This window comes from Haliaeetus leucocephalus, unplaced genomic scaffold, assembly GCF_000737465.1.
Source record: "Haliaeetus leucocephalus isolate CR32 unplaced genomic scaffold, Haliaeetus_leucocephalus-4.0 Scaffold657, whole genome shotgun sequence".
Lineage (NCBI taxonomy): Eukaryota > Metazoa > Chordata > Aves > Accipitriformes > Accipitridae > Haliaeetus > Haliaeetus leucocephalus.
In genome coordinates, this window is record NW_010973093.1 from 5,490,614 (window position 1) to 5,508,150 (window position 17,537).

At 44.1% G+C, this 17,537-nt stretch overlaps 1 protein-coding gene across 1 annotated transcript in view; it reads left to right on the forward strand.

Moving 5' to 3' along the window:
- SHISA6 (shisa family member 6) overlaps positions 1–17,537 on the forward strand; it is a 274,558-nt gene that overhangs the window by 66,850 nt on the left and 190,171 nt on the right. The window contains exon 4 of the mRNA XM_010579501.1: positions 11,093–11,188. Within this exon, the coding sequence (XP_010577803.1) occupies positions 11,093–11,188 (96 nt within the window). The remainder of the gene's footprint in view (positions 1–11,092; positions 11,189–17,537) is intronic.

Sequence of the window (17,537 nt, forward strand, 5' to 3'; positions counted from 1 at the left end):
ATCTTCATATCAAATCAAAACTTCTGTTTTAAAATTGGTTAAGCACGCAAGCATAAACCAGTTTCAGTTAGTTATCTCAAGAGATGTTATTACTTGGAAATTAAGGGCTGAAGTTGCAGAGGTCCATGCAACACAAAATCCCAACACAAGATTAAAAAGTTCTGCAGTTTGATTCAAAGATCATGCCATGTCTCTTATCCTCTGGAGACTTTCCATTTTCAGTGTAATTTTGTAACAACATATTCATCTCCTTTGCAGAAGTGGGTTCCTCTAGCGTATAGGTTCTTCACATAATTTTCTGAGCACCTGTTGTAACAGAGCAGCAACTCTTTCCTGCTGCTTCCACTTACTAAATCAGATTATAGAGAATTAGAAAAGCACTCAACACTTCCCTCAGGTTGCTTTTCCATGTAGGTAATTGCTGCTGTTCCCATAGGAAGGCTGTGAAAACGTGGTTCAAGAAAGAGGGGTTGTAGGAAATACAGCAAACAGGATAGGCCTTGACTGCATAACTGTGACTGGAAGTGGAGGTGCCCAGCGTAATCTCCAAGCTAAAATGAGTAAAAACATCCACATTGTCAAGTAAATGTCCAGCTCTGTCTTGTTCGTACCCTGGCCACTGAAAGCTAGCCAAAGCCCTCTAAAGAAAGAATGTGAAAAGCAAATCATATAAATAATTGTATAAATGATATAATAATAATAATGCAGGAGCGTTGGCCCCAGGTCAGAATAGGACCTTGAATCAGGAGGACACCTATGGACAAGTTTCTCCGATCCCTTGCTTATTCACCACTTCAGGTGTTGCCATCAGTCCTCCATTATTTCTAATACCTACATGAATTGCCAGTGCATGTGAGTTGTCCTCGGGAAGCAGAGATTCATCCCTTTCTCTTAACACAGCAAAATGTCTGAGTCATGAGTACCTCCAGTATCCAGGTCATTCGAGGTACCCTGGGTTACCTGGAGTTACCTAAGGTCACCTGGGGCTAACTGTAGCAGCTCTGCCATCTCTGTTGGTCACCTCAATTAAAAGCAGAGCACAAGATACATTCTTTGATGCTATGACTTCTTAATAACAATTTATTGTGAGAAGCTTAAAGGTATAATAACTTTAGTGCTTGGTGCTGGACCGACACCGACTAAAATCCAACATAGCTTTGACCAGGAACAGGGCAAGAGACACCCAGTCTTCTATGGAGAGGAGGAAGAGGAGTTCAAGAGGTTCTCAGACCAAAGAGGAGGAGTTTAGTACTAAACTTGGCACAGCAAATGAAGCTTTTACCTCTGATAGCAAGTAAGAAATCCAGCTTGTACATAAAAAAGTGAGCACACTTTGCCCCTGTGCTGCATTGCCTCCGACACTACAGCAACAAGGGGCAGTGGGAGCAAACAGCAAAGTACAAGCAAGCGGTGAAGCACGGTGGTGTGCTACCAGCAGGACGTTCTGTGGGGCTGAGGTTTATGGGGCCAGCCTTTACCTGCTCCACGCTGCTGGGGAGAGCTCATGTGCCATGAAATTTAACACTGTTACAGGGAAAGCAGCCAAGATACTTATGAGATAATTAAGATGGTTTCTCTAAATGTGTCAACCAAAAGACTTTATGTGCATCTAAGCTGGCATTTTCTCTGGCTGGAAACTTTTGAATTTCTTCCATACTGATCTGGGAATTAGTTCTGGGAAAAGGGAAACAGATTTATGGCCACACTTCATAGATACAGCATTACACTCAAAATCCTACATAGCCAAAGGGAGCTCACCTCATATGTGGAGCTGAAACTGTGATTTTAGTTATTTAACATTTTAACACTCTAATCAAAACACAAGAATTAGTTGCAACAGTACTAGTGCTCATAGTTCAAATTAATACAGAAAGACTCATTTATTTTGCCTTTAAAATAGATAAATAAAACTTACTAATACTTGCCTTGGGTCTCTGGTGTTGTGCTCACTCTTCCCATGTCTCTGGGTCATCAATTTGTCTCCAGGGACAACCTGGCTTTGTCAGGTTGTTGCCACAGCCTGGTCCCAGCGCAGAGCCCGCCCAGGGTAGGTGACAGATGCTGTGTTGCTGTCACAGCTAAAACAAGCCAAAAGCAGCTCAGGTCCAGGCAAGCCCAGCCCAGCTGTGAGACCCCACACTGCTGGGTCAGTACAAACCCTGGGGATTTTCACTGGTAATAGCAAAAGTCATAGTTATTGAGCTGCAATAAGACACGGAAGGGCAAACGCCTGGCAGCCAGCAAAGCCGCAGCTTTTACACCAGCCACCACCAGGTCCATGATGCTAAAGCAACGCCATGGAGACAGTGGCTGGTTTGATGATGCATCTCCCACCGTCTGTTCTATCACACCCTGCAACTGCTCCCTGGAGATTTCTGCCAGGGAAGTGCTGGTTTTTCCTCTTTTTTCTTTTTCTTTTCTTTTTTCTTTTTCTTTTTTACTGCTGTTAAGTAGGTGGAAACAGGGAGGTTTGCCAAAGACTACCCAACTCCCAACAGACCAGCAGAGATTCATGCACCGAAGCCTGAGGGATATGCAGTCCTTCCTCAGGCAGGACTAGGTTTAAGTACAAATAAATACTTCTGGAGATCACCAAATTCCTCAGGTTTACAGACCTGCCAGCATGAAGGGATCTGGGGACAAGTACACTCACTGTACCATGTCAGCCCTCACTTATTGGTGCAACATAGAAAAACGATGGACTGTAAGTCCCCCCTGTCAGGGATTAGAAAAGCCATAGCCTGGTTATTACCTACTTGCCAGGAAGGAAGAGGCATGGCCTTGAATGCTTGTTGGCAGAGAGAGAAATTAAACCTGCTTCTTTTGAGAGCTAGGTGAGCAGGCTAACCACTAAAGGAGGTAAAGCTGTATACACATTACTGTGAAAACCTACAGCATTTAATCGTGACTGATATTCTCCATATAGAATAGTTTAAATCAACCCACAGTAATTATTTCCTTGCTACAGAATTCAGCAGGGTGATAAAACAGTTTTTGGTCTCTATTATGTTTCCCTGAGAGGGTGTTATGTGGTAAGCATGAATGTGTGAGTACTAGGGATTAGTGAACTGATTCATGGTCCAGTAAAAAAAAACAGAAGGAAACTTTTTCTCCCTGTCACACAAAACTTGAGCTCCTTCTGTATTCCTAGCTGTACAATTGTAAGGTGTGCTTAAGGACACAGAAGAAAGATTAAGGGTTGATTTGTCATTAATTTTTGACAGCCTAAGCTGCAAGGATCCCCTTGATACATGGCTGCCCCAGAGCACCTCTTTGGAAGCTGGTCATGCCTCCTGCTCTGCTTAGGTCTGTTCTAACATTAGCCTTGTGAGGTTCTGGAGCTGTAATGTCACTGCTGCAAGCATAGCGGTGCAACAGCACACCTCTCCCTAATACTGATGGGAACAACTGATTTTCTGTCATGCTGGGCTTTTAAGTATCTGAGACTCCTCTGAATGGAAGCCCTAAGTCTGTTTGGTTACTCATAGGTTTGGTAGTGGCTTTTCTTGTACTCACTGGGCAAGGACTGTAACTGGGTGAGTTTTCTATAGAAATATTAGCCAGCCTTGATTAGCTTATGCTTTCACTGTGTTGTATGTGACGGCATTGCTGTAAATTGCACACATGATGGACAGGGGTCCTTCTGTCCTCAAGGAAAAAGAATCAGAACCCTGTTTCCTTCCTTCTTTACTTCCATGCAAAGGGGAATAGCTTCAGCACAGGGAATGGGGAGTTACAGTAATCTGGGAAGCCTGTTGTTTGTGTGAGCCTTTCATCCCTGACTGCATAAAAGGAACACCCATGGGGTCTCTTCCCTCTGCTGTACTGTAGAGGAAGGGAGTGTCCCTTCTTGGCTTTTAGGGGCTTAAATGTTTGCTCTTTGTGGAGCTTTAGAGCATGCTTCAAGACATGTATGTGTAACTCAGTACAGCTGTATGTTGATGAGAAGCAGACCACTGGAGGAGAGCTGTTTACTGCACAAACTAGGTACTTCAGTAGGTTTTTCTGCTAACCAGCATGTGCATTTGGAGCCTTGGAGAGGTGCTGTATTTTATTTTCCTATCAATTTTATCCTCTGTCTTTGAAAGTGTTTTTATTTAGACATCTCAGCAGAATATGAACTCATCACCGTATTTCTGTCATCCCCAATGCATGTTGCTAGTGAGACCTTCTAGCACTGCAGTCCTGTATTTGACTTTCACATAGCCATTTTTTTAAGTTAACAGAAATTATGTTTCCTGAAGCCTCTTACTGCTTGTTACAACTTGCAGGGTGGTTGCAAAATCAAGGACAATTGTTGTAGTTAGCAGAGTAAACAAGTAACAAAAGATGTTCCCTTGGTCACTTATCAGGAAAGCCAGCACACGTTTTAGCTTCACTTTGTACATCTTTTCCAATGCCAGAAAGATACATGAGCATGACCTGGACTTATGCAGCTCACTGCACTGGATTTGGCTTGGTCTGCTGTGCAGTAAGTGGGCATATTTTTGGCAGGGTTGCTAGTTTGGACTGACACAAACCCCATGCCAGGAAACTGTTCCCCATTCTTGCGATGTTGTGGGAAGTCTTCCAGTATGCATGATTTTTCCATAAAGCCCAGATCCTGGCCAATAATTTTACTTGAGAGCTCCAGTATTCAGCTGTGAATAGTAAGCTTGTACCCTTCCTGGTTGTAAAGAAGGCTGGAAGATGTGATGCGAATGCACTCTGAAAGCTGATAAGGCAGAAATAAGTCAAAAGGAAAAATAAGGATCTCCCAATTTTCAAGTTGGAACAATCCTTTTGTTCTGTTCTGAACCCAAAGTTCCCCCTTGGCTTGGGAGTGATCCTGGCCTGAGTTTTTACCATGTTTTCTGATGCACTGGGCAGTCAGGTATGCAAGAGCCATGTGCTTGCTGGAGCCCACACCAGCTGGTCAAGCTGGCCCCAGTGACTCAGGACTGTCTGGCTCATGGTGAGCAAGACTTGGCTCTGTCTGCTCAGGTGAGGTGCCCATTCTCTTTAAGGAACATCACAAAAGCCTTGGGGACCTGTAGGGATCACAGAGACCCTGCCCTAGAAGACCATTCCTACTGTGGTGTGGACAGTGAGCCAGGCGAGGAGATGGACAAGGCCATCCCCTGTAATCTGTTTAGCACAGTCTGTGGCCAGATGGCCCTGTGGGGGCTAATTTAAGCAGGGTCTCTATGGGCAGCAGTCACATGTTGTGGAGAGCAAGAGGGTTGAAGCAGGGAAGGATGTGACAAAGGCTTAGCATGAGGAAAAGGGAGATAAAGAAAAAAAGAGGCAGTTATTTTGAAAGAAGGTGAACTTATGGGTAGGTTGTCACATTATTAGGACAGGGTGAGTGGAACTCAGCTCTCCTTAGCCCACCAGTGTGATTTAAGCTAAGGAATATCTATAGGGCACAGAAAACTATTATTCCCTGCACTGATTTGGACTACATCTTGTCCATGTCTGGCTGCACAATGCTGAGAGCTCACCCTAAGTACCACTGAACTCTTTCCAGTCTCTTATTTTTTTGTACATTTGCATGTTTAGGATAGACAGATCTGACCTGATCCCAGAACTATGGTATTAAACCAGAAAAAACACACTGCAGTGGCCTTTACTGTGCCTTTATTCTGACAAGTGTGAGAGGTGCCAGCTGGCTTCTGTTTGTTTGTTGTTTTTTTTAAGAAAGAAAATGGTAATATTTCAGTGACATCCCTCGGGTGCCCCTTCTTATCATTGTAATCTCTGTTAATCTGCACCCCATGCTGTGGTAAAATACCAAGATGCCCGACCTGCCTGCAAACACTTCCTTCAGTGGTGTAGCCCACAGCCATGTCTAACACCCACCAATTTCTGCAATTAAACTTCCCTCAAATTGAGATGGTTTGTGTGCTTGCTGGCTGCCCTGTGCCACTCTGGCCCCAAGAATGCCTCATTTTGGGTCTGGAGCCATGCCTCCCCTTGCATTCAAAGATGATTGTATTTGATTGACAGGATAGAGAGAGAGATGCGGAGCAGTTTGCCATGTGCTCAGCAAATACCTTACAGTCGTTTTGGCAGCTTGTGCCCTTTGTCTTGGTCTGTTGATATGTGTAAAATAATTCCAAATGAATCTGTCCAGAAGAAATGAGCAGCATCAGAGACAGGTAGGCTTTTGGGGTTTTCCCCCCCCCCCCCAAAAAAAATTTTTTTTCTCCACAGAGATCTGTCTGAGAATAATGTTTGTGCTGAGGAGTTTGGATGTGGGGACTCCTTTCTGGGTGTAGGTTTTCTTCCACGGAAATTTGTGGCAAGGATGAGGCCAGAATCCCAGAGTGTATCATGCGAAAGGCTCTCCATGACAGTCCCTGTCTGCCCTTCTCAGGGTGACGTAATCTGTACTCAGTAATAATGTTTCGAAGAGGTGGATAACAGCATTTTAGTTCAGCTCTAATAATTCTGTTAAATCAGAGCTGGGGTTGTAATTGCTGTTTGTGACTGAGTTTGTTCCATATGTGTGTTTTGCAGGATGCCATTATAATGAAATGTTCCCTCTTTGAGCTGTATGCCCTAAAGAATATGCCTTTATTGTGTGGCAGGCAAAACACTCATCTGCTCTCTGCCTCTGATGTGCCTTATAACCAAAGAAGAGGAAAAAGAAGTCATGTTTCACCTTGTTTCAATTTCTTTTGTAAATTTTAAGTTGTGTAAGTGTTAGTCTTCATTTGCTTTAGTAACACACAGCCTTGCTGGAGTCCTGTTCATTTCTTTTAATAAAAAAGCCTGCAAGCCTGTGTGCATCTGAGGGTTTACATGCATTAGAGCACATGGATATGAGCATAAGCGAGAACAGGGAGTGTGAGAGCAGGAAAAGCCTCTTTCAGGGAGTCAGACATGGTGCTCTGAAGTAGCATTTTAAATTTTATCCTAACCATGAGAAATAGACCTTAGAGATGCAAAATGTCTAGAGAAATACTGTATTAAAAGCTAGCATGTTCCATGCCATGAGATCAGGTAGGTGGGTGGTTGCTTTGCTTTGGAAGTAGTGAGTGTTGTGAGACTCCATCGTAATCAAATCTGGCTTCTGGAGAGCGCTTTTCATTCACAGACCGCCCCGTGCTTTGCAGGAAGAGTAAATCCCTTTACAAACAGGGACACAGAGGCAAGTGGAGGGGACACAGCCTCTCTGCTGGCCTGCTTGGTGGCTGGTAGAATGATGACACTGGTTGTGATCTTACGCAGTCACCAGCAAGCCCCAGAGAGCGTTGTCGTGTGCTAGCTGGGTAGGACACCTGGATATGGAAAGCTGGCAGACAGCAGCTAATTCCACCCAAAGCAGGAGCTGTAAAAAAGCGAAAGCGTGTGCTGGAAGCCCAAGGACACGAGTATGCTGGGCTGTGCTGCCTTGCCTTGCTTGCAACACTGATCTGTTGCTCTTGCTCTATGTGACTTCCTTCAGGTCTTGGGTGCTGCCTCTGGTTTCAGCTCCCTGATGGCTGCAGCCCATGGAACATCTTGTGGGTGCTCCCAGGGAAATACAACACCAAAAGGCAGCTTTGCTCTGATGTGATCACACATGGGGGAGGAGGGAAAGCAATGTGAATAATGCCTGTGGACAGGAGGTACAAGATAGCCATCAAACTGTCCCCACCTCATTTACACAGCAGATTTAGTTCAGAGATATCCATTTTATTGTGTGCTTGGGGTTCTGCAACAGCTCTGTGCCTGCACCCTTGCCCTACAGGACAACCCACGAGGGGGCACGCACCATGCCAGGGCTGGTGCAGCCTCCAGTGTCAGGAAGGGCTTGGGGGAACCTTGCAGGGTGTTAAAGAGGGGCTCTTTCTGTCTGCAATGGCAGGGGTTTGTTGGTTGGGTGTTGATTGGCAATAAAAATCCCCAAAGTCTGAAATTAAATGAAATGAAAATCAGTCCATTTACACTTGTTTTTCAAGGAATTAGGCCATTTTTAGCTTTCTCACCATGGGGCAGAGGGAAACACCCAGCTACAGCCTACTAGAAGTGAACACCTTGGATAAGTTCCAGGGGCTCCTTAGCCCATGAGACACACATCTCCATCAGCAGCTCAGCTCATGGCCGAACCCCTTTTTGGCAGGGCCAATCCCTCTCCACCAGCTGTGGAAGGACTCCAAACAGCGAGCACCCAGCTGAAGGTAGGAAGGAGGAAAACAGCCCCAATGGAGAATGAGACGGGGATGTTTTCTGGTCTGGCATAGCTCTCTCTGTGCTTCCACTGCTCTGCAGCCTTGTCTACTTGCACTTGAGCTTCTTTAGCTCTGCTGTGGCTACAGGGCACATGCATTTTGATAAGGTACAAGGGAGCATTCACTTCCAGTGTGAAACATCTCAGTCAAGAAGTGATTATGAAAAAGCCTGTTTGAATAGCAACACCTGAGCTTGGCTCACCAGCAGCCCCCAAGGTGCTTCTAAAAGTAAAAGCCATGTACCAGTGTTTTTACACTGAAAAGCCAAGAGAAATGATCACGAGTGAGCAGGAATAAAAAAACATATAAACCAAACATAGCATCCTATAATGTATCCATAAAAAGGGAAAACTCACGCTACTTGAAGTCTACAAATTCAAGTTTCTCATGGGAAAACGTAACTCCTGTTCAAATACTAATGGGTTGTTATCACAGGAATGTTTTAATTTAACTACTATGTACTATAAGAAGGGGCAGAGCAAGGTTCACAGAGCAAATGGCTGATGAACAATCTTCAATCTGCCAGTAAATGTTTGCTTTTTTTTTATACACTTCCCCTTCTTGATCTGTGTCTTAAACAGATTCTCCAAAGGGACATATAAAAGACAGCTGATTTCAGCTAGAGGTAATAGCACATATTTGTGTGTTTCTTTTATCCTTGTTTAAAATGGTAGATTTATGGCACTGATAGAGTGTCAGTCACCAGAGTAGCTGGCCCTGAGAGCATAGAAATTGATGGTATATGAGCAAAAATTGGCTTACTGGAAAGAAAAAATGCAGCACATTTTAGAAAAGCGATAGAGAAAAAGAAAGCAAATTGGGCATTGCAGCCACAAACCATCTCTGCAGGCTTCTCAGGACAAGAACAAACATCTCATGAAGCAAGAATAACTTCCAGGGACTCAGAGGCAGATGCTTGCCACCCTTTTCCAGGAACACAGCAGCCAGAGCTTGCAAGAGCTACATAGGAAGAAGAGAGAAAGAGCCTATGATCTTTCCTGTGGAAGCAGAAAATCCTTCTTTCTTTTTTCTGGAAACTCTCTTCTCAGCCAATTAATGGGTGGATGCCTCCACATTTGAAGGGTTTTGCTACTGCCTTGCATTACTACAACTGTAAGAAGAAAACTGTCTTGCTGCTAACACTCCCAAACCTGCAGAAACAATTTATATGTGTTTTGAGAAGTTTACAGGGAGCACTTGACTGACCTTGACCAGAAAAAATATGTGAGGGAAGGGAGTGGGATGCTTTTTCTATTAGAAGTCTCAGCATCTTCTGCCTGCCATATGTGAGCCTCCTCTGAGGATCTTCAACATGCTAATCTGACAGCAAAGTCTGTGCTAGGCTCTCCCAGCCAGAGAGTTGCTGATGTCCTCCCTGAATGGGGAGTGGGGTTTGGAGCCTGCTCAGATCCATTGCAGAGCAGAACAGTGGGACATTTTGGGGAAATTTAAACCTTGGGGGGGTGCTTACCCTCAGCCCTCTCATATGCAAGGTGGACTCTGATGACAGGAGTAATGGCCTGCAAAACCAGTAGTAGCTGCCGGGATACTGGGGTGAGAATGACTGGCTAAAAAGGAAAGAGGAAAACTTTGCAGACTGATGAGATTTCAAAGTGTCTGCTCCTGTAGTTTTCACAGTGTTGCCAGAGAGCCTGAAAGTATACAAGAACAAGCGACATTTGGTCTCAGTGTATGAAAAATAGTAAAGGGCCATAGCATCTGTCAGAGGCAATGTGAGCCAGCCAGAACATGGCTCCAGGCTGCATTTCCACCTGGATCCCTGATGTCCATTTGGCCCTCCCCATAGCTTCCTGACTCAGCTCTCCTGCTCGAGTTGCCATGCGCTGGACCATCTGCTGTGCTGGACTTCCAGCCACCATGGCTCAGAAGAACAGTGATGCATCACGGGCTTGTGCAGAAAGGCATGGGGAAGATGGAGACTTAACAAGGAGGGAGCTGCATTCTCAGCCCCTGAGGCTGCCTTACTTCCATCCCCCTGCACCTATCTTATCTTTGCCTCTTTCTAAAATAAAAGGAATAGAAAAATTAACAACATGAAAAAGGGAGGAGATGATAAATAGTATCTGAAAAATTATCTATGTCCTCATTTCAGAGCTTTGCATGGTAACAAGGAGGTAGAAGGCCTTTTTCTTTATTAATATATTAAAATATTAAAAGGCTGGGTGTCTCCTGAACCTACTCTGTTGTCATGGACTGAGAAAGCTCCTAGGAAGTGTTCTGCAGAACACTATTGCACTTGAGAAAATATCCAGGGGTGCCATTCAAGGACCAGAGCTAATCAAAGCTAAAAGACAAAATTTGCTATTGAACTGTTAATGGGGACTTGGGTCCAGCCTGGACAAGAGTGATATTTGCACCTTTGCTTTTGTGCTGAGACAAAATCTCTACCAATGGGACAGGAATGCTGTCAGGGGTCTGGCTGGAATCGGGAAGAATCAAAGCCACATCTCTTCTGATATCCTTTAGCTCCTTAGTCTTGTGGGTTTGAATGAGACCAGTTCTGTGGGAGTACTGCTCCTAGCAAACTTAAATCTGAGCCAGTGATGATCAAATTTCACGGCTATTGGGGGGTTTGGTTTGGCACGTTAGTGGTTCCCCTATCAGAATCTGTTAATTCCTTGGCAGTTATCAAAATACATGATTGTTCTTCTTTGTAAATCTTTGCCAATAAAGCAATAAGACTTTGATGCTGTTATAGCTGTTATGTTCTATTATACCCTCCGTTTGCCATTAATAATGTAACCATGTGGTGGGGCCTCGCTACTCATATATGAGAGTGACAGCCAGGCTGTATAACATATATGTGTGTGTATATATATATATACACACACACGCACTGAATAAAGGTTTCTTTGTTTTCTTTTCCTTGGCAGGTCACTATGGAAAGGATGTTTACCGAAGTGGAGGGCCAGATCTCCATAATTTCATCTCCTCCGGGTTTGTCACGTTAGGAAGAGGACACACGAAGGGTACAGTGGAAACAATTTTTTGCTAAATAAAAAGATTGTTTTAAATAAAAAAGCTATAACTCAGAAGCTGGGTTCTAAGTGCTATGAGATAACAGTATTGGACTGCAGTCAGTAGATTTAGTCTATAAAATATTGCTGCAGGTAAAATACTGTGCTCCTGGCAGAACCTTTTAAATCCTAGCAAGGGAGATGGTGGGAGAGTGTAGAGTTGGACAGCCAGACTCCAGACTCCACTCTGACTTTGCAGTTCAACAATTTATACTGCTTTGTGTTTTCCTGGGTGCATGGTTGCAAACCATAATTGTGCTGCTGTACTTATAAAGGGAAGGGGAAGGAGTGTAATGCTGTCCAAGGGCAGGCAGTTAACACTTCAAGAGTGCTTTTCTGGATTTCTTTTGTTTGACTTCTGGGCTTTTTTTGGGGGGGTAATATGAATATTTTATAAAATTATTTCTTTTTAGGTCCTAAAACGTATATTTTATGTGTTCATATAATCTGTGATATAATGTACAAACATGAAAACACAAAAATATACATATACTGCTCTGTGTATGTTCTGTGTATATGTACTGTATATAAAATATATGTTGAGAGACAGTTGTAGCTATATTAGATAAGTAACCATATATCCTAGGAGTTGTGGTGACACAAACACTATGAGATCTGACTCAAAGTAGCTGGTCACCAGAACCCCAGATGAATGTTCTTTTATGACGTTGTTGCATATTTGGTGAGTTTTTATAGTGTACAGTGAGACTATGTTTGGAGCATCTTTCTGTTCACACCCACACCCTGACTGAGTCACACTGGTGCACTGGCAGTGGGTTGCGACACTGGGAGTGCAAGCATGTGCCATGCCAGTACTCATCTGGTTTTGTGTCTTGCTGACTTTTGAGACTGTTGTACATTTATATAGACACAATGTATGTGGAGAAACCTATATAGACACAATGTACTGTATGTGGAGATGTGTCCATGTGCTCACCTGGTTGAATGCACCTGTGTTGTTTCTGTGGATGACCATGACTCACAAATTATTAAAAGACCTTTATTTTTTCGTACATTTCCTGCACTTTTTCAAATTCTCCACGAGTGTCATCCAAAGCAGTGTTGGTCCTGTAGAACTGTCAGAGAAGAACAAATATATGTATATTGTCTGTGTATGTCTGTGTGTGCTTAAATAAAGTTTACTGAGGCTGAGGCAGCACCCGTGGGCCTTGTAATACAATACCCTGCAATTCCAGCCTGGCACTGCACTGGTGGGAGGAAAGCAGAGAAAACCACCATGAACCTTCGGGTGGGCTGGGAACTGAAATGGTTCAAGGAAAGACTCATGGATGGCATTTCACACAAGGTCCCCCTTTCTCCTCCCCATCCAAAAGGAGTTTTACAGTAATGTCATACCACATCAGGCTTGACAGTATCGTTAGGATGAGATAGCAAGTGTACCCTAGTAGAGGGATGATCTACAGAGTGGTGTGTCCAGATAGCCTTCATCAAGCACATGGATAACCCTGGGCAGGGCTGTAAAACCTGCCACTGTCTGAGATATTTAGATTATCTTCAAGCAGTTTTCTGTACAAAATATTTTTCCCAGTTCCTTCCCAGATAAGAATAAAACCTGATTTCCTTCTTTAACTGAAAAGTCTTGGGGGCTCTGTTCTTCTGTAGATGGGCCAGTGGTTTTCACACCTTTTCCACTGACTTTGCTGGAAGCCCCCCCGAGCACATTTCCTATCCCTGGGAAAGTGGGAGAATGGGCAATGGGAGTCCAAACTGTTTATATACCACCTCTTGCAACAGCCATCAGATAGGGCGGTGCTTTCCAAAGTGAGTAAAAGACTTATTATCTGAGGAAATTAAACTACATCTTAGCTGTTTATGGACATAAAAGAATGGATTGGCCTTTGACTTTACATTTCAGCTACCTGTAAATTCACGTTTTACTTGAACAGTTACATAATGTTAGCTTCTTACTTCTTAATGGTAATTCACATGCCCACTCACTACTGGTGCAAGTGATTAACATCTCCACACATTCTGCAGGCAAACTGCCTTGTTTGCTTGTACAAATGTGTAGATTTGTCAGCGATATGATTTGATTGCCTATTTGTGCTGTCAAAGCAGGAACTTTGGATGTAACAAATGGCTTGGGGGGTCTATCATTAGGATTGTGCTCTATATCATTTGACTATTTCTGGAAATATTACATGATAGAATTCCTGTGTTTGGTTTGAACTGGCAACCCAGTTGTACATGTAGACAGGAGAGAGGGGTGTTCCAGCAAGGGTTACAGTCCTGAGCTTTAGCTGAGCAGCTTCACACTCAGATTTTGTCCTATTTCAGTTCCAGCGCATGTGTTAAAATCTCCACCTCAGCTACCATTAGCCAAATAACCTCACCCTGCCTTGTTGTTTACATGGAGGAGGGTTTTGCTTTTAGACTGAACAAAGCCAATGAAGTTTATCTCAATATTTCTTTGCACTGGGAGACACATTTTTGGTGTTTTCTCAACTGTCTTCAGTGCTGGCAGAACTCCAAGTGCTGAGTAATATTTAAGAGCTGATCTATTTTGGGCAGAAGACAAAGATGTGAGACATGCCAAACTACCATGGATACCAAATCAGAATATGCACATGTCTGACATCCACAAGCTCCTGCAAGATTGTGATTTATGATTCTTATATGACACTCCATTGTGCAATGCATCACTGCCTGGCATTTAAGTCTATAAAATCACTACACAGTGTGTTCTTCAAACCATGGTAAAAGACTTCGCTGTCAGTCTGTCATGATAATCTAGGAATGAATCCAAAGTCTTTAGGCCATAGAAAGTCTCCATGGTGAGATGCATGGCAGGGCTCACCTGATGTTAGATATCTAGAAGTTAGACATTTTATTCTGAGGTAGTAGCCTTCAATTCCATGTAGAGACACCTGGGAGACACCAGCACCTCTAAATGAGTATTCACTGGATAGGCACTAGGCACCTCTTCCCCTCCTCTAGCAAGAGGGGATCCATGGCAGTCTAGGTCTTTTAGCCATCAGAGGAATGCAGATGAATCCTGCCTGCACTTGCTTATATAGGAGTAGCTACTATTGCTCCAATTGCTGTGGCAGTTGCTGTAAGAGTTCAGTGCTCTAGTGAAACAAGTAGGAACACTGAAGACAGGAGCTATCACATCCCTCTGTGCACTAACCTAATTTTAAAAACAGCTTCTTCAACCTAGTCTCTCTCTGAGCATCTTGCTGGTCTCAGATGTCCCAGGTTGAGACTACCCTAACATGACCCATACTCACTGTCCTGCCAGGGCTCTGCAGAGCTCTGCTCAGTCACGCAGGCTGGTGTAGAAACTTACACAGCTGCAACACGACATGGAGCAAGCACTCACATGGATATTCAACCACAGTGAGTGAACAAGTCTTGAAGAGCAATAAATTCACTCCAGATTAAATACTCCAGATCATGATTGTTGAGTTTTCAGGTAAAAATGCATTTTTTATTTGTTTTTTTTTTACTCTCAGGCTCAGACCTTGAAAATAGTTTCTGAATGGAATTGGACTCCTTGTACTTCACCAGTCTGTGACAGCAGTAGCAATTCTGTAGAGCAGATGATAATCTCACTTTGTCACTAAACAACTTCTTTCTTTTCCTAGTAACTGCAACAGTAATAAAAATAGTGATTTTTTTTTCTTTCTGGAAAAGCATAATTTCCCAGTTGAACTGAGTGGTAGGGGTCAAGGAACAGTGAGGCAAGAGGAATATGGCATTTTAGACTCCTCTACTGTAGAGTCATCTCATAGGGAAAAACAGGACTTTTCCTACAAGCTGCTGATTTCTTGTAAGTTTATGCTAGATCCTTGAGGAGGTGCAGAGGTAGGGCTGCAACTTGAAAAGCATGTGTGGAAAACTCAGGAAGAGTCAAGTGTCCTCACAGCCCGCCCAATAACACTTTCAGAAATGGAACCTCTCACTTTTGGTTCAAGGCTGCAAATCTTTACTGTTCCTGGATTCACTAGGAGATGTGCTCTGAATTAGGGCATCTGCAGGTGTCTCTTTTCTTTAAGTATCCCACTAAAATTTGCACCTAGGATGTTCTCCAGCAGTGCCAGGAGGCAGGAAAAAAAAAATGAACCATGTATCCAAGTCAGTGTGTTGTGGCTGTTAAAGCCTGACTACATTGCTGCTGGCATCTCTGTGGAACTGCAGCAGCATCCTGTGGTGTGGGCAATGTGAAAATTATGTTGGTGTAGAGAAGCCAGCCTGGTGACTGAGCAATAAAAGCTACCCAGAGTCGCATTTTATCTTGTAATATTTGGTGCAGATATGGCAAGATTTACAGCCTGAATGTGGGATTTGCCTGCCTGGGCCTCTGTTCTCACTGGTTTGCAGCATGGTTGTACCTCATGCATCCGCAAAGTGGCTCAGGGCACACTTTTGATGGTACAGCTGTCCAGTCTGAGCTGGTTTTGGTTCAGTGAATGTGACTCATGGTGGGAACATGGTATATGTCCTTTAGCAGGACCTTACACCCAGCTAGACATCATACTCCCCAGATACAGCCTCACCCCTCGCCATGTCCTGATAAATATCCCCATCCCTGTTACCTGAAAGGATGCACAGCATCCATGTACAGGCAGAGGGGAAAGTGAGAGGTCAGCTGTTGCTGACTTCTTGCTTTTTCACGGTTGAAAATATGTCCCTCAAATCAGCTGGGTTTTGTGCTTATTCAAAAGGAGCAAATTGTTCTCAATCTAGTCCCACCTTAGAAAATGATCACCTTTCTCTCCCAGGCCATGTGCACATGCATGTGCATCAGTTGTTTTGAGGACAGACAGACCATATACCCCATGGTGCCAGAGCAGTGGAAGGTGGCTACCACATGGGTTCAAGGTTTGGAAGCTGCAGAGGTTTGTAAGAGTGAGAGGAGACAAGGTAATCTCAGGGTGGGAGGGTGAGCTGACAGGCTTGAGGTAGCAGCTAAGTGTCACAGCTCCTTCTCACTCGCTTGTCTGTAGGTGGACTCTGACAAGCTGTGGGAGCTACCTCATCACCGACCTGGCACCTTGTGCTGCCAGTCCATGGCCAGCCCTTCACCTCACTGGGTAGTGCCCTGCAGCCTCCTGGGGATTCAGACCACTCTGGGGAGTGCACTGTGCTCCCATAGTCACCCCACAGGCCAGTACTGGGAGATGGAGGGCTCGATGGCAATAGGGTCATTCAGGCTTATTGCAAGATAAGTTTCAAGAGTAAAGCAACAGCTTGCTTTATCTGACAGTTTAACATTTGTGTTTGTTTATAAGAGAACCTCCTACAAAGGCAAACACGAAAGAGGACAAATGCAGGTCTAGTTCATATTTAGCAACCAAGATCTTCCTGAGCTGCTTCAGTGTCTCAGCCAGCTGAGGTGGGCGGCAGCTCCACTTTCTCATCTTTTTCTTCCCTGGGAGCTCCAGAGCTTTCCCAGCGCCGTGTCTCTGCTGCTCCCACTGGAAGGAGATGCCTTCCCTCTGTATGGAGAGAGGAAGCACAGAGTAAATGACTCACAACTAAGTCTATGTTTGCCCAAGACGGCATTGCCAAGTTCATGTTTCTGTGACTCTTAGAAAAGCTTGTCGATGATGATAGATAGGGCTGTGGGACATCCTGTGTCAATATGAGGATCAGGTAATTTCCTTCCTGAAATGTCTTGATCTACCCATCCATCGTGTTCCCTCGTTTGCACATTCTTCCCACCTTCATTGGTTTTTCTGCAAGCTGAAGAATATCTGTGACAGGCTCTGTATTTTATAAATGACATACCTGTATGCAAACTAATCTTTATGCAGACACCTCAATGGATTTATAATATTCAGCATGCTGCAAGCTTTGCATACAGACTAAACGTGATACGACATGGCGAAACAGGATCAGGTATTCATACTGGCTGACACCACTTCCTCCTCTTGTACGCACATTGTACGCATTCCCCTTTTACACACACACTGTTCCTTTTGGAGACCCCGAACTGAGCCCCTTTTACAAGCACCAACGCAGGAACCAGCAGTTTTACTGGTCCATTGGCATGTAAATATGATTCAGAGGTGAATAGTAGGAGAGAGATTTATTAATTTAATCATCATTAGCAGTTTGAGGATTCTGATTCCTCTCTCCAACACTGATTTCCTCTCTCCAGTCCTGGTTCCCTGCTGTCATAGCTGGTTCCCTGTCACTTGGCTGGCAGCCTTGTGTTCCAGTTTCTTTCCCAAAGTGCTGGTTCATACCCTTAATTTGTTATTTTGGAGTCTTGAATTACATCTGTCACAACCAGCATTAGCCCAACGCAGCTACAAAACATGCAGTGAATCAG